Here is an 18,052-nt window from a genome sequence, read left to right as displayed (position 1 = left end):
GTCTTTAATTTCCTATCTCTGCTGAGGCTGCCATGGCTGCTTTTTTCGAATTGTTTTGGTGGCACAGTCCAACCACTGCAGTTGTGCACTTGAGGCCTGCAATGGCACTTTTCTCTCCTCTCCTAGCTGCAACTGCCTAGCGGGATAAGCAAGTTAATCCAGCAAAAGTTAACCCAGCACAAATAAAAAAACTTCATTTTTCAACCAGATCAGTTTTTCAACTGGACTGGGTCTGACTCCCAAGGCTATTGCCAACACTGCTGAGACTGTGGGGTGGCAATAGAAAAAGGATGGGATCAGCACAGTGCACTGTAATTTGGTCTTAGATTACCCTCAGTTTCCTGTGAAGCCATGCCCCTGAAAATATTGTGGGGTTTGCAAGTGGGCAGATTTTTTTTAATTTTAAATTGTATCAAAAAACCTGCAAAACTAATTCATTAAATGGGAATATCCATCAGAAATCATGTGACATCAGCATTTATCATTTACATTTTGCTAGTTTTTAGACAGTCTTTTGTGGGAGAACTTCTTCCTTTTTTTCAATTAATGTTTAGAACTACGTCAGGTGATAACAGGTGGAATTTCTACCCAGTTCACATAAGATCCTGAGGATGAACATACCCTACTGGTATGTTCACCCTCTGTGTTCTCCACAGGTTTGGAGAAATGATTTCCCCATGAATTTGTATTCGAAACCCTGGGCCTGGAAACACACGCTGTTTAAAAATGAGACTTTCAGAAGACTCATTTATGAACTCTGCAGAGTTCCTATTTAAACATATTTGCTTTTAACACACAACACAGAGCAGTAAATTCAGCTTCAGCTTGGTAAAGTTTGGTTGAGGACAATGACACTTAAGTATTCTTCAAAATCTGCCACAGACTTGTAACAGAGAAGATAAGCTCTCATTAATACACATTGCAAATCTGTAGAAATTTTAGCCATTCCTACCACCAGGGACTGTTAACTGAAGACGCAGAGCTGATCTGTGGCGATTCCGGGCAGGTGCCTGTCTCATTTACTTCAGCCGCTGAAAATTTGAGGAAAGCATGCAGCATTTGCAGAGAGGCCATGTGGAAAGCAAGGAAAGCAAAGAAATGACCTAAAAATTCTCAGTTCTTGTCTGTGAGAGCAAATAGGCAATAAACATCACCTGGGAGTTTCACGATCAAATGAGTATTTGATGCTTGATCTGAAATACACCTCTTACGATTTTTAGGACACTTGGTAGGAAATCAGTTGAAATTGCACATCTCCTCTCCCCTTTTCCTTGCCCTCCACGTGCCCCCCCCATCAAGATCTTCTCTAAAAAATTCCCAAGCATACTCTTCACCTGCTAAAACAGAAACAAAACAACATGAATTAACCCAGACTTACTGCTTCTGATTTGGGAGGCACTGGAGGTGGAGGTAGGGAAACATCTGAAGACTTTGTCGTTGCTCCGATAGTCCCAGGCACAGGAAGAAGTGCGGTACCACACTTTGATCGGAAAGAGCCTCTGTAATTGTCGCATTTGTTCTTCTCACTTAGTGTGCGAGTAAAAGGCTGGTCCCCAGGCTTTCCAGATCCTTGGTCCAACCACAGCTCTTCATAAGGAAGTTCTGGTTTTGTAGGTAGAAACATTGATTCTTCACTAACTTCAGGAAAAAGATAATCACTGCTACTGTCACCAGAATCCTGGTACTGAAGAGCATCGTGAGAAAACAGGGCCCACGCACTACACAAGTCCCTGCAACCATGAAGATTCACTTCACTGTTCCCATGCAAATTGTTTCCATAGACACACACTGACAGCCGATGGAAGGACTGCGTAAGTTCATCCCTGGCATAGCTCAGGGAATTCGGCACGTGGCTGTGCCCAGTGCATCGACTTTTCTTCGGGCTCTTGCAATCTTCGTTCCAGTCAGTTTTCACATCTCGCACAGCACGGGAATACTCATCTATGTCAAACTGTTCCTGGCATATATTAAACCAGTGCTGGATGAGGGATTCATGCCACAGCTCCCCCTTCACAAGACTGTCAGGTAGGGTAAATTTTGGAAGTGTTAAGTGCAAGGGAAAATGCATTGGAATAATTTTGTTGCCACGAAGCACACAACAAACCACCACAGTCTTGGTTTGAATGTTAACAAACTTATACCTGTGCCCTTCCCGGATAAAATGCAGGTCATAAGGGTTTCTTGGTGTAGGGCTTGGCACAGTTACATTAACAGGCAGCCTAGTTTTTTCTACTATATTGCGAATTGTGTGCTCACCTTCCTGCATCTGCACCTCCAATGGGCTGCGGGTACTAAACCTGCCCTTACACTGGAAAGGGAGACTGATGCTTTCGTTGGTCCTGTGGTTCATGCAGATGAGGCAGGGCATTTTGCCTCTGCCTAGCTTACTAATTGAATTAAGTTTCCCGATTTTCTTGAAGATGGTGTTGAGTCGTGACTTCTCCTTAGAAGATTTTGCATAAAGGATTTCTGCTTGCCCCATTAAAGTGAGCTCATCCCCAGTACTAAGCGTAATGTTGTAAACCTCAGTGTCTTCATTACATTCACCTGAAGCCACCTGCAAAATAGTAATAATAAAGTTTGAAGATAATACTTCAGTTCATACCCAATCTATTGAGACTGTACTTATAAACTGTATTTTGAAAGAAACTAAACTAATTTTAATTGAAAAGTTGAGTAGTCAAATGCAAGGTTTATAGAGTCAAGCTCAACCAAGTAACATTTTTGTTGTGCCACATATTCTCCTATCTTACTCGAGGGGAGACAGTCACCTGAAACTGCCAAAGAAGGTATGAGAACACACATAACCATTTTTTTAAAGAAAGGACAAATCCACACGTCCCAACAATTCAAACAGCTGCTTGTGTCAAACAGCTATGACAGAGCGTATCTGGATTTCCTCGGACATCTTTCCCCCGCCTTGTTTTTGCTGCTTTCTGGTACTTATTTGCCAGGATCTTGAGAGAAGCAAACATCCTTCTACCATCTTCAATTCCCTGAGGAGCAGAAAGGTGATCTCATCATTATGGATGAAGCATATCCCTTGGATATAATCTCTTCCAGGCTACTGGGAATGAGAGATGACATCTATTCCCTGAAGGAGAAGTCAAGAATATTGGTTCTGTCCCATCTGCCAAACTCCCCCCTACTTCCTTGCTCTCCTAGTCATAGACTTCCTTCCTCATTTTTTGATCATAATTGCTATTTAAGAGATTAAACAACATATGTGCAGCCATGTGCATGCTTTTCTACTATGGAAATTGTACTGCAGAGAGAGAGAAAAGGAAAAAAAAGCAAAACAGATGTCCAAGACTCATTTGTTCCCGAATTTATTTCATTAAGACTGGAATAACTCTTTATAGACAAGATCTCTCTGTCCTATTTAGGTGGCTTCACGTGGAAGGTCTTTCTCAGGGACCCAACAGAACCCATCCAGCTCTTCCTCAGCAGCAGCAGCAAACGCCTATTCACAAAAGAATGTGCACCAGATGAACACTAGTGGCCTGCTGTAGACCATTTTATTAAAGGAATACTGAATATATTTAAGAATTTGCAGCTGAAAAAACATGCAAAAATGGTAAATCCTCTCTTCACCTACAAACCCCCTGACGACTTCATTTAGCTGGAATAAGTTCAAATTTCAGGCTTCAAACTCTGGTATCAGCACAGAACAGCCACTGCATGAACTCAAAAGTATAATTCCAATTTGTGACAACTGCTGTAAAATAACTCTTCATCATGTAAGATGTAGCCTGCCATTTATCTGCATTCGTAAAGTCGTGCTTATGTTTGGCAAACCTTTCAGGGCAAATGCAGAGGCAGTTCACTAGACGTGTGCCTCCTCAGCCTTTCAGTTTCAGCCTTTCCTGAGAGGAAGTCATTTCAAGTTCCGAATTATCTAAACAAACACCAATTAGTCTAATCCAGGAAACTGCTAGAACTTTATTGTACATAATAGTCATTCACAGTTTATACCACTGGCCAGACAAGATTTTGAAGCACCACGGCGTGAAAGCAAAGCAGCCAGTCCTTACTGATAACACGGGAATGACGCTCATTGCCATTTTCTCCTCGAAACCACCATGGAGGACTGCATTCAAGTTGCAGTCAGTGATGTAGTTTTGACTTGGGTGAAGCTGATAAGGGTCGAGGACACGCAGCGCTCTGTGCACATACCAGTCAATTCTCCCCCCTTCTCTTTCGGAAAGGGCATATTCTGTAAGAATATTAGTGTCTAGTACCTACAGATATGTGTGCATGGCTTGCTTGGACAATGCAAGCCGCACTCTCCGAAATTTAAACTTGGGAATGTGTCGTTACACATCCCCATGTCCTGAAAGCCACTGCCAGGAGGGAGGGAGGTGTTATAACCCATCGCTGAGGGAGCTGCTGCTTTGACAACACGCAGTTCCCTAGTGATTCACAAACAAACAACCCGCTGTGCAAGGAAACGGACAGTCAGATGTGCGCGCACAGAGGTAACCAACTCACATAGCTTCACAGTGAAGGGCTGGCATTCATTTCAACCAACCAACAGAAATTGATTTTTAGATTAGACAGGCCTGTTCAAATCTTAAAATTTTGAAAATGCTCTTCCTTTTTTTGTTGGAATATAGTCACAGGATAACAACAGGTGAAAAAAGTTGAATTTTACTGTGTTGCAACAAATCATACCACAGTTTTAATTTCGTGTTCTCAATAAAACACTGTTGTGCACACTTCCTTCTGCATGAAAATACATGAGATATCAGTTGCTGCCCAAAACTATCATAAAAAACGAAAAAGTGAAACCAAGTGCCTAAAGACTGCATAACTCTGACTTTATTTCTATTCACAAAACTTTACTACAGTGAAGTTAAGGCTGCTGGCAGACCTCAGCAGGCTAAATATATTTTAAAGTGTAAGTTCTGAAAGTCAGAAAAGCTAACCCCTCTCTTTTTGTGTTAGATTTACGCTTAATTCATTTATTACCACATGCTAGTTAACATCTATAAAGTATACATAGCAGGTAAATATTCGTTCCAGGATATTAGCAACAAATGCATCTCTCATTCATATCATGAATTCAAATCACTCTAAAATCCTCTAAAAACTCATGCGTAGATGTCTCCTTAAGTTTATATTTCTCAAATTACATAGCTAAATAACCTTCATTTTGCCATCATTGCAATGATCTATGAAAATCAAAATTGCTCTGTCTTGTTCACTAAACCATTTCCATGTATCTGTGGCCACAAGACTTGGGAAAACACCAACCATGAGGGCCACGGACTTTAGCGCAGGATATCAGATGACTGACTCATGGAATCATCTAGGTTGGACAGGACACCTGCAGGTCTTCTAGTCTAACCTGCTGCTCAAAGGAGCTCTAATTGGAGCAGGCTGCTCAGGACCTTGTCCAGTTAAATTATTAGTTTTTCTAAGGATTGAGATTCTACATCTTCTCTGGGCAACCTCTCCCAGTGTCTGACCACCCTCATGGCAAACTTTTTTTTCCTTACATCATCAGATCAGAATTTCCACATTCCAACTGGTGCCGGTTGCCGCCTTCTTCCTCCACTGGGCACCTCACAAGAGTCTGTCTCTGTCTTCTTTACACTCTCCCATTAGGTAGGCATGCATGGCAATAAGATCTCCTCTCAGTCTCCTCACGGCTGAACAAACCAACCTCTCTTTGCCTCTCCTCGTATGTCATTTGCTCCAGTGCCTCGACCATCTTGGCGTACTAGACTCACTTGCACGTGTCAATGCCTTTTGTGTATTAGGGAGCCCAAAACTGGAACATCACTCCAGCTGGAGTCCCGCAAGTGCCGAATGGTGGGGAAAAATCACTTCTCTCAACCCGCTGGCTATACTCTTGCTAATACAGCCCAATATGCAGTTGGCTGCCTTTGCCCCAACAACACTGCTGACTGTTCAACTTGTTGCCCACCAGGAGCCCCGGGGCTCTCTCTGCAAAACTGCTTTTTAGCCAGTCACCCCCAGCCTGCTGCATCAATTATTCCGTCCCAGGCGCCGGGCTTTGTGCATGCCCTTGGTGAAGTTCAAGGCTCCTGTCAGCGCCACCAACCAGTCAAGGCTGCTCAGTTGTTAGCAGCTCCTTGGGTCAGATTTGACTGAAGCCATGTAGTACTCTTGAAGAAAACGTGACCTGAGATAGAGTACTTATCAAAAATTATTCCTACAGGCAGAATGGACAACACCGTACTAGATTCAGCTCCCTATGCCCTCTAAACTTCCAGCACTAACACAACAGGATTTATACCTTCAAGCATGCCTACATTCCTTTATAGCACAGCTCAGAGCATGCAATATACTTCCTGTCATGAAACCACTGGTGGGATGCAAGAGCCCCATATTATTTCAGACACTTTGACCTGCTAGCAGCACGTCCCACCCTGTGCACATGATCCAGCATATAATTGGTACATGAAGAGAAGACAAAAGTCTCGGAGTGGCAAAGTTAAGGTAGTTCAGAATACAGACTGATACAGAAATAAGGATATATTTTTCTGGCATCTGGCAGACTGCTGAATCTCTTCAGAATTCTGGAAAAACTGAAACACCCTACAGAAGGTATAAAGCATTCCTGGTCAGAAAATATTTTAACAATTAAGAAGTACCTGGAAAGCCTTCATTTAGCAGCATAACAGCTGATTCCAGTCCTGATGTGACTCTACTCTGACCCATACTTTCAGCTCATTTCCTCTCTACCTTGGAGCAGTACTCTTGCCTCCTTTGTGACTTCTCCAGGTGTGAAGACAAAAACCTTGTAACTGGTAGGAAGCTTAGACCAGTTGACGCAACGGGGAGAAAGTAAGGTAGGACAATACCACAAACATCTCCTTAATGTGGCAGTACCCTCGTTATAATTTTTTGTATAAAACCCTCCTCATATTTTCTGTTTAAAAGAGGAATTCTTCATTGGACAGTTCCCATACAACAACTTGAAGCAATAACTGCCATACCTCCGGCTGCAGCCATTACCCAATAAACAAAAAGCCTTCTCCAATTATTAAACACTTTGCCTTGGGAGTATCTTGAAATAACTCCTTCCACAAATATGTTCACCTCTGTGGCTGCTCTCTCTAAATGCACTGCTTTACACATTCTGACTCCCATAGTTCCCCCCTCTTTGCCCTTCCCAGACAATTCTCACCTCCTGGTAGCAGCCCCATCAACGCGCCTTGCTCTGTGGAAGAGGCACTTGGGCGTTCTAGAGGGCAAAGCCATTTAGAAACCACGTGCAGCTGTTCATATTGAACAACTAATAGACAGAGGACCACAGAACCAGAATCAACTTAAGAATATAATTTCTTTTGCTTAAGAAAAAGTTAACTCAGAATAATAGATTTTGATAACACCTGAGTCAACATGCTGTCTTGAACTCCAATTGTTCTAATTTGCTATAGTTTGAAGTAGAAGTGTTTAATCACTTGGGCATGTATGAACTTCATATAAAAAATGATTTGTGGCTTCATATAGCTTGTTATGACGGCTAGATCCTATTACAGTAGTATAAACATCGTATTCACAGTAAAAATTCACAGCTAGGATTTTCAGTTAGCACTCTAACTTTGAGGCCTCTGATTCATTGTTACTGCATACAATTTTCAGTATGAAAGCCAAAGGACCAATCACAGCATTATTATTATTATTGTTATTATTTTACAGGTTACAAAAAATGCATAAAGATTCTTTTCATATTAAAAAATAGTCTTCAGGAGAATGTCAGCTGAAGAAATAAGCAAGATTTTTAAAGGAAGTTGGCTAAATTCAATGAGAAAGCATCCTTTTTTTTCTTTTATAAATCTGTTTGTCTCACAAGACAAAGAATCAGCAAGTACAACTCCTCCTGTTACTATAGGCATGTTTCCTTCTCAACTGAGACAGACTTTGCTCTGAAGCCAGTTACAGCTGGCTTCCGCCAGGTCTGGATGTCTCAAGTAAACCTCTCAAGTAAATCAAAAGGTTCAAACAGAGCCCTGAAATCTATGACAGGGCTCTAACTTCTAACGTGAAGCATCTCTTCATGTGGCATGTTCAGAAGGGCAGCCCATGAAGCCACATGAGGCACTGAACCTTGCTATCTGGGCTCCTTTCAGAGCAGAAACCCTCTAGAAGGTACATAAAATCTAGGCATGAAGGAGAATATCTACTTCTCTTGCTCTAAAACTATGTATCAGATTCTGGAGAAAAGACTAATCACTATTGCAACATTTTAAAAAAAAAACACTATAGTTTACAGCCTTCTAAATACCTGTGTTTTTGCGAACTTGGGGCAAGATTATCAGACCAACAGAACTGCAACCAAATCAGGAGATCAATCTTGCTTCACTAGATTGTATTAACGTTTGTCCAAAAAAAAAAAAAAGGAAAAAAAAAGGTTTTCATCATACATTTATTTCTGACGAAATGCATACTCTGTATTGATCAACGTAGTTAAACCACTGTGAAAAGAGGATTACTTAAAAAATAAACAAATAAATCAGATATCAAAAGTTCACACCAGCCAAATGATATCTTTGTTAGGAAGGAAAAAAATCATTACAGCTAGTTAACTATTGCGCTTTTCATTCTAGAAATGCTCTTCAAACTGTTCCACAGTGTCTCCAGGGAGACTGAGTGATATCTTCAAGACAAAAATGATTTCAAGATGAAAATGAGATCCCAGAAGGTTTAAAGGGTGTTACTATGTCACTAGGTCAGTGTACTGTCATTTATAGTTCAGGAATTTATGGCTTGTCCAATGTTCACTCTATCAAACAATATTGTTCCTTTTTAAGAGAACTCTTCCTGACTTATGCCCCAACACGATGTGGGGTTTTTGCTCTTTTTTTTCCCAAGTCTTCTCTCCCATTAATAGAAATAGCTTTCTGGGTATTTGTATGGATTGCCATCCCTATGGGGTCAGACTATCTGACTGTGGCAACCTATTTGCTGGTTCAGTAAAAGATAGGGCCCTGTGGTGGCTCAACTTTCCTAATAATGACTTTCTTTCAACCATGAAGAATTAAAAAGTCCTGTCTTTGTGGTGTAGTGCTGCTACAGAAACAAAATTCTCTGCAATAGCGCATTGAGTATTACTACAAAAAAGCTATCAGCTATCCACTCAGGAAAGAAAAGACAGAATGCCTCTAATTTTCCATTTGGTGTAGGCTAAATACATATTTCACTGAGGGGAATTAGCTCATCCCCAGAATACTCTAAATTACTGTGCCTGTACATGCCACTGGCCACCAGCTACCTGAGGTGATCAGCTGAGTATACAAGCACAGTAATTCAGAACATTTTAGGGACAAGTTGATATGTATAGGCATTACAAAAATTGGGTTTCATCAAAATTTTTTGTTTGATAACCTGTGAAAAGTATTTGGGAGTACTCCCTTCAAATATACAGCAGGTCCTAAATGCCCTGCCTTGGGGCATTTCCCAGAACGCCTGCCTAGCTGCCAGGAAGGAAGGAAGGGAGACTCATCTCCCCCAACTCCCCCAGAATAAGGTGGCTCATTTTTCCTTTTTACAACTTACACACAAAGTGAAATAAAATAATCCCCTTGGAGAAGATTCCAACTCACAGCATAATGAAAAGGCAAATCTTAAATTACAGCGCTAGCTATAAAATCATGCCAAACCAGAAAAGGATTTACACAGAAGAGCAAAGTTTGCACCAAGTCAACCATAACAGTGGCATATTGGCATATCCAGGCACAGCTCAACATGCACAGACAAAACCATACAGTAACTGGTGGTATCCTGCAAATCCACAGGCTGTTTCTTCAAAAATTATCTGTGAAAAGCTTAAGTGTTTTAGAACGAGAATTCCCAGACTTAAAAATTCCTCCTCATCTTCACCATAAATGCTTCATTAGGTATTTTAGACAACATTTTTTCTTTCCATCTTGGATTAACTACCTTCTGATACTTTGTTCTGAATTTAAATGGGCACACTGTATTGGACAGAAATCAACTTTAGCTGGTCTTCCTCCCTTCTGATAGGATTTCCGTTAAATTAGAATTCTAGCGTACATCATTCTGTTGTTTGTAAAGAGTTATTAAACATTTCAATTAATCCTGTTAAATTCATTTATTTTTTGGAAGATGACAACCTTGGAATAGACTTCTGTGAAACAATGGAAAATCTCCCAAGAGAAACATTGCCTTGGTAACTGTTTTACTAAGTTAAACCTAGATTATTATAACTGTTATTTACATTAAAGAATACCACTGTAATAGCTTTGAAAATTGGATTTGCTATAAAACAATAAGCTATGCTTAATTCTCAGTTTACTAAATATGACAGGGTTTTAAGAACATTTGTATTAAACTCGAGACATAACATTTTACATTTAAACAAGCCTGCAGATGAATGTTCTTCACCCTATAAAACCCCAGCTGCACATTTTACTGTGCCATTCTCTTGCTTTGGTCATTGATCAGCTGAGAAATACTGACACAGTACTGGGTAAGGCTAGCAGTCCCAAGCTAAGACTGATTTTCCCTGGGTAGGAGCAGAATTTTCTTGTTGCCTTGATTTGGCTGACTACAGCCTAAAGATGCAGAAGTATTCCGACTTTCGAATGTAGCCTTCATTCCTGAAAGGCTCGGTTATATGGGTTCAGGTCAGTCGAGAGCATAAATGAAAACAATCTACTGTCTGGAAAGGCAGGTTTTTGCCTCACTAAATGAATTAAACAATGAGCCCTTGCACTTACAGCAGTCTTCAGCAATCTTGTTTCCCACCTATAAAAATTCTGGACTATTTGATGGCCGCCAGCTCTAGCAGAAGGAGAAAAAGCGATTAAGAGATTGTTAACAAAACCCCGTATCATCTACACACAGAGGACAAGGAGCCTCTGTGCTGTTTTTGCACCAGCAGTATTGACCAACTTCCCCTGTTGAGTATACAAAGTGAGGACAAACCAGGGCATCCTGGCCCCAGCGTGCCTCTCACCCGCTCTTGGGCGGCGTATGAACCGCAGTGAGCCAGACCGGCCCAAAGGCTGCTCGGCGCCGCTGGCAGGGAAGCCCTAGCTTGGATGGTGCCTTACTGGAAATACAGGTAGGAAAAGGAACGCTACGTTCAGTTGTCACTATTTTGTGCCGCTGCACTTGCGGTTTGTTTGGTGAGAGCAAGCCCTCGCACTCAGGGGACTGCTGACCCTCTGATGAGCCCAAGATGTGCGCGTGCGCGCATGCACACACACACACACGCACACAGAACAAGCAGGTCTTTTGTTGCTTTGTTTTATTCACAATACTATTTAGGCGCAGTAATTTTGAGACAAGAAACCCCATCATTTCACCCTGCACGCTCTCCGAGAACGAGGCTTCCTGGACGGGGATTTGAGCAGCTGCTGCTTTGCAGAGAACGAAATCCAGGCGGCTGGAGAGGGAGGGGGAAGGGGGGCAACAAACAACATTTGTTTAAAATCTGGCAGCAGCATCCCAATTAGATGAATTATTGGATGGATCATCAGGATTGCTCCCCAAAGTGCCACAGGATAGGAAAGCCCTTGGAGGACGTGTTGATTTAACGCTGCAAAAATCATCCCGAAGAGCACCATCTCCGAACGCAGAACTAAAGACTCGTTTGTCTGAAAAAAAATCACACTTCCCACACAGCGCCGCTGCTCACTTGCCATGTATATAAAGGTTGTAACAGTTAATCATTTAGACAGGGATAAATATTTATTCAGGGACTACCTTAACGTTGAATGTTATTTCCTCCATGACGTAAACTCGTTCAGGAAATGCTTTAGCCACCTCCTCCACACTGTTAAAATACTGCACTGGCTCCTTAATATCTCGGTCTTGTTCCAGCAGCTTAAACTGCCCTGAAAACAGATGATAAACAGAAGAGTTGTAAGATATTTACATTGGACAACTGTCACTCTGGCAACTGCTGCCTCGACTCCTTCACTATTTTGGTTGGACACTTTTTCTGGCAATTAGCAGTCAAACGACAAACCAAGGCAAAGTGTCTTCTAAACCTGCAGTCCGAGATGCCGAGCTTTACCAGGTCAGAATGAAAAGAATGTGTGGGAGCTGAAGTTAAATTAAAAAAGATCCTTTTGTGACATACTCTCCAGAAATAACTACCAGGGCTTTTGCGTTTGTATACTTAATTCGTTGTAATAGTATCTGCACAGACAGCATTTTCTGGCCCTTAATATTAAGTTTTACAGAATGAAAACACACCCTTTACCATAAAAACACAAAACAATAAACATAGGATTTTCCTTTTCTTATTTTTTTTTAAGAGTCATCAAACAGCTTTTCAAAAATCCTAGGATAAAACCCTTTTCCTTAACAGTGAAGGGAATAACACCCTGCCTTTCTTATTCGTAAATGAAGTCCTTTGAGAAGTTAAACTAACAAGAAGAAATTAACCCACATACACTTAACGTTCTTTTGAAGGTGATCGTCTTCAGAAAGCATTAGGAAGAGGTGTTTCTTGCTGACTTTACCCCTGACAACACAATAACCATTTTGCTATTTTCTAGGCGTTCTAAAAGTCAGAATTAAGCAGAGGCAGCTGACTCGGGCAGGACTGCACCCGTTACTCTGCACAGGTAGGTACTTCAATCACTTCTGTGCATTATGAACACTAGATTGAAAAGCTTTCTTTTGTGAATACGGTCATACTGAATGCTTAGACAGATATTTTTTCTGTTGATATGAATTATATATAAAATCACAAGAGAGACCTTCACAAATTTAGAAATATTAACCAGTACAAACTTAAATGATGATCTCAGCAAGACAACAGCACAGTAAGACTTACTGTGAGAAATAATTCAAGAAACTGAGTGAAAGACTAAGTAAAATCAACACTTTGCATATCTTCTGTAAATCACACTTTAAAATGAGCAATGCATCCAGCCACTGGATTGTTGTTCACAAACGGTACTCAGCTTACTCAAAAGTCATCCAACACAGCAGGAAGTCAGCCACCTACAAAAACACTTTCTCACTCCTTCAGCATTTTGTGACTTTTGTGATATGTTTGGAGGATTCACCCACACTATGCTATCGCAGGCCACCTAGCAGCAGAGGAAGAAATGAATGCAAGTTCAGCACATCCTGAAGCCAAATAAGAAGCATTCATCCCTCCACCCTACCGCGAGTGTGTGCACACGTGTATGCACATGCACAGACCAAGAGAGGTATCGATGTTCCACCCAACCCCAGCACCCGGCTGACAGGGGGACAAGTTTTTCAATGTGCATGTTCAAATACTGTCGATGTAGCCTACATACTAATTTTTAAGACCGAACACTTTCTTTTATTCCTCTCTAAGCATTTTTTCTTTCTAAAGTGACCCTAGTAATTTCAAAGTGTTATCAACAGGGCTTGTGGTGCTGTATAGTACAATAACTAGTACAGTAATTCAGTACAGTACTAAAGATGCTGACACTTCCCATTGTAAGTGTGTTTTGTAACTGTTTAATAAACTTCACTACACTTCAAATATTAGTTGCCCTGTAGTTTTCTTAACTATATGTCTGCTTCAGGACACACTATTATTTGAAGTTCAGCAAAAACAATTCAAATACTTCAAAACCCAACACTAATATAGAATATTCCTGTGGTAGGAATACGCAGACTTCCGTCTGACCTGGTAAAGACATTCCTGCAGTTCACTACAGGAACAGGTTTACCAGGTCAGACTGAAGGCCTACCTTGTGCAGTATTCTGCCTTTGACAAAAGTCAACAGATGCATAAGGAACAATTTAAGAACAACTAGCAATAACCCCCTGGACCCCTCCCACACCTCTAGAGGGGAACCTATGGCTCATGGACTTCCTGAGCAGGGAAGAGGTATCTTTGGGCTTAATAGCTCTGGAGGTTTTCTTTCCTGTAAATTTGTTTAATTGCTTACTGAAGGTATAGGAAACTTTTGACATACATCTACTATCTACCTTGATAAATTGTGGCAACTTCTCCTTCCACAGGTTTTGCAGCACCTCCAAGACAGAGTGCATAAATTTTCGAAGTGCCAAAGCTGTGTCTAGCAGATACTACAGGTAGCCATAGAAATCTGATGAGGTATAAGCACTTGAAGAAATGTTTTGCATGCTCAGCAAAAATTTGCTATCATTTTGAAGTTGAATTCCTCAGTTTGCCCACTCTGAACATCTTTTACTGTAAAGCTACAGAGTGGGCCATGCAAACTACACCTCTGGGTTCAGTTAATCTGAATAATAAGCAGAAGGGCACTCTGCAAATATTCAAAATTACCATTCTTTAATTATATGGTTATACGTTTTCCAATTCCAAGAATCAAAGAATGAAGCTAGCCTTAGAAGTGAAAGCTCTGCTTCATCTGCTACAGAAGTCAGAAACTGTGTTGTGACTGATGCACGAGCTGAGAAAGGGAAACATGAAAATCATGCTTTCAGGATTTTCCTGTCAGCCATAGCCTAAGTGAAGAGGAATTCCCTGGCTCTGCAAGGCCTTTGCCCTCCAGGCACCCAGCTTTCCTATAAAGGAAATTCAGGAGTAGAGGGGAACTCCGTGAAGCCTTTTCCTGATGTGGCATTAGCATGTACCAGGGTATCACCACCAGCAACTATGAGATGCTCCGAGGAGCACCTGATAGCACAGAAAAAAACAGTACTCTGGAGCATTAAGTCAGTGACAGCACTTCACAGAAAGTCACTATGGGCCAGATGACCCTAAATTTTACAGAAGTCCTCATGCTTAGCATTTTCTATGGGTTGACCTCGGGCTGTTTCTCTCTCCTGGGACTTATTTCCGAATTGCTCGTCAGGGAGCACTGCTGTCCTCTTTCACTAATGACAGAGCCACCTGGCTGCAACCCTAATTGATTGCCCAGTTTGGGACCTAGGGGTCTGATTTGCAGGATTCCCAGCTGTAGTAACTATCCAAGGCAAGCTGTGATTACAATTTATAACAGCATTTTATGCTTTAAGTTCCCTGAAGAAAAACAAACAAAAACACTGCAAGTTCTAGACATCTTGGATAGATCTTCTAAAACCAGCAGGATACTTCTAATTTAACACTTCCCCCTTCCATGCAGAATGGAGTTAAATACAATACCACAAGGAAACTACGTCAATTTTAGTTAAATTATCAGATACTGCAAGGATAAAAACTTGGAAATACAGAAAGAAGTTAACTCTCTCCTCAGAGTGGAAATTGAGTTGGGCATAGTAACAAGACATGAAGTCAGATGAAAAACTGCGGAGGAAAATATACTGAATAATTACTTATATCTGAACAATATTCATGCTGCACTTTGAATAAGACAGTGGTCTTTAATTCTAGCTACTCTGTTTGGAACCATAATATTATTATTTCACCAAGACCAATATGTATTTAACAATAAATAGTCTAGCGACAAGAAAAGGCCAGTTTTTCATTACAATTCACACTTCTGCAAAAAAGTCCCGAATTCCTCATCGCACAACAAAAGCTTTCGGCTGTGAGAAACTAGAAGCAGGGTCTGTTATCCATTTTGCATTTACACATGTTTGTGTAAAAAAAAAAAAATCAGCTGGAGTTTTGCTTCAGTACAAAGAGATGCTCAGAACCATCTATGTCACCATCTATGTCATCCCTCCCTTCGTTCAGCTGAGCCACAAAAACACAAAGCTGTCTGTGCCTTCACTGCTAATAAGCACCAGTTCATGAGAAGGTTTATCACAGAGGAGCACATACAGACCTCAGAACATAAGGGCAGCCTTAATCTCCCACTGCTATGAAATCAGGAAGCGTTCTGTGCGTGGAAGCTGTCTGGATTGGATGTTAAAATGCCTCTCCTTTGAAAAAGATGATTTATAACTCAAGATTTTCTATAGCCTGCTTTTTGAAAATTATTTCCTCATTGAAAAAGACAGATTTTTTTTATTGGAAGGAGAGAAAGAAGGGCCTGCAATACATATTTGAGCCAGATGTTAAGCAAATAACTAATGGGGAGGAAGGAGACAATTTCATATTACATTCCTCCCCAGTCTGTACTCAAGCTGCCATACAAAACCATAGCAGCAAATTTCCAAGAGCATTGCTGAAATACAAGTTAAAAACATACATAAGTCTGGCTTGAGTGCAAGTTAAAGCTGAATTTCATTATACTTGACAAGAGGTAAGATTTCATCAGGAGACTTCACAAAATTCACTGCAAGCTTAAACAAATCACAACACAATTTAACTGTATGTTAATTAGGAATTTAACAAAGAAAATACAAAACTAAAACTATACTTTTATAGAAATACACCCCTTTTTCTCTTACTAGCACAAAAAAGAATAATGAAACGTTGCCCTAGTAAATCAATGCAGGATCAGAGAGATCAGATTTGTAAAAACCTACACAGTCCACTGAGCAGGTGTGGTGACTCCTTTGCAGCCAAACGGCATATAAGAGAGTAATGAACTACTACTGCAAGCTTTATATCTCTCTATCTTTCAGTCCAGTGTCTGGCAGGCAAGGTATTGGAACAGTTTCATTCCAGTATATTATCTGTGCAGATTATGAAATCTCATTTCCGTGTGAAGGTACACTTAGCAAAGACAGTAAATCCACCGCTGATGGAAATGAGCATGGAGAGATAAAAAGGTGGGGAAAGACCTAAACCAGGGCTCATCCTCTAGTTTATGGAGGCATTTATTAAAAACCACTTGGAGCAGGAAGATCAGTCCATCTTTCTTATTGCCAGAAGCCGGTTCTGCAATATTTGTGAGCAGGATCTGCTTCGGGTCATTAGCCAGCCCTTTCTGTTCCAGGCTTTTGGTCACTTCTGTCACTTCCAACATTCAGGCTCTTGCAGGCTTAGGTACCTTCACAACTGCAACCAGCTCACACAGATATTTCTGTAATATAAGGTCTTCTGGTTCTAGCAGTGACTTACCCCTCACCCTCAAGTAGCCCATAGACTACAGTCAAATAGACTGTAGAGACAAACCCTGTGCTATCCTATCAGCACGCCTGTCCTCTCACCGTTTGGTTGGAGCAGAGACCCCTTTCCTGCTGGGCCCTGCCTTCACCATCAGAGCAGTGGGCTCTTTGCTCCTGAAATGTGACCCGTTTTCAGAGGCCAGGCTTTGCCCTGGAACCTGACATGCACACAAAGTCTTGAAAGCCACCATTAAAGAAAAGGAATGAAGTTCAGCCTAAATACCCAGCTATCAGCACCTGGGCACAAGAAGCCAACTAATTTTGTTTCTTTAGTGATAATCTTTATTTTCTGTTGTTGCAATACTGCTTTATCAGAGCTCTGGCCTACATAAAGCCTGAATACAGAGGGTTTGGTGGGAGGTTTTTTGCTTTGTTTTTGGTTTTAAACCTTTCAGATTTTCCAAGACAAACATTCTTCTCGTGCTGTGTCCGAAGGGCCTAGACCAGGGGAGTCCTTACCTATGACAAAGGTTCATAGACCGAACAAACAGTCAAGTTCTCAGATATATAAACATACAGAGACATAAACATGAGAGCATATATATGCTTATATATCCAAAAAGAAAATCTGACTATCCTGTTAAAAAAAAAAGGGGGGGGGGCTGCATGTCATCAGTGGAAAAGACGGAAGGTCGCAGAAACATCTGCTCAATTACATTAGCTGTTGAATGTTTCTCTAAGGAGGCAGGAGTTGTATTGTCTTTCAGCAGCTTTGATTATTTAGTAAGTCTTACATGTCTCCATGTGAGACTATCTGCAAAGCCCAATGCTTCTCTAGAACACGCAGACAACACACCAGGGCAGCAGAAGTACTGCAGAAGTTTATGTTTCACATCATTTGTTGACTGCTGACTGCATGTCAGCATTTCAAAGAACAGCAGACTTGACTTGAGGAAAAAAGGCTCTGTACCTGACAGAATACCACCATTTGGGGAAAAGACAATTTTTGTCCACACTTTTCAGCATTCCAGTGCCTCAGGCTGATATGAAGTATCTTTGTATTCTTCCCCAAAAGGATGATCCTTGATGTGACTGAGCAGAGTTGAATAGTATAAATCTACAGAGTAAATAAGATATAAAATAAAGGAGAGCAGGACAGAGAGAGCTGGCTTGCTAGATGCCAGGGAGA

The 18,052-nt window shown here is 41.1% G+C and overlaps 1 protein-coding gene and 1 long non-coding RNA gene across 5 annotated transcripts in view; one reads left to right on the top strand and one right to left on the bottom strand.

Annotated features, from left to right (window-relative positions):
* The window catches only part of GAREM1 (GRB2 associated regulator of MAPK1 subtype 1), a 108,814-nt gene that overhangs the window by 14,571 nt on the left and 76,191 nt on the right, over window positions 1-18,052 (bottom strand). For 3 of the 4 annotated variants that reach the window (XM_064507605.1, XM_064507604.1, XM_064507606.1), the window contains 2 exons: window positions 11,707-11,837; window positions 1,379-2,557 (listed from right to left, as the gene is read on the bottom strand). In XM_064507605.1, the coding sequence (XP_064363675.1) occupies window positions 1,379-2,557; window positions 11,707-11,837 (1,310 nt within the window). The remainder of the gene's footprint in view (window positions 1-1,378; window positions 2,558-11,706; window positions 11,838-18,052) is intronic. The other variant, XM_064507607.1, reaches the window with a different exon arrangement.
* On the top strand, window positions 11,834-13,479 carry LOC112994958 (uncharacterized). Its single transcript, XR_003262058.2, has 3 exons — window positions 11,834-12,022; window positions 12,507-12,575; window positions 13,042-13,479. It is a non-coding gene; the product is annotated as an uncharacterized LOC112994958 (long non-coding RNA).

Source organism: Dromaius novaehollandiae, chromosome 2 (genome assembly GCF_036370855.1).
Source record: "Dromaius novaehollandiae isolate bDroNov1 chromosome 2, bDroNov1.hap1, whole genome shotgun sequence".
Classification (NCBI taxonomy): Eukaryota; Metazoa; Chordata; class Aves; order Casuariiformes; family Dromaiidae; genus Dromaius; species Dromaius novaehollandiae.
The sequence above is the reverse complement of the archived record's forward strand: the minus strand, read 5'-3'. Positions and strand labels throughout refer to the sequence as shown.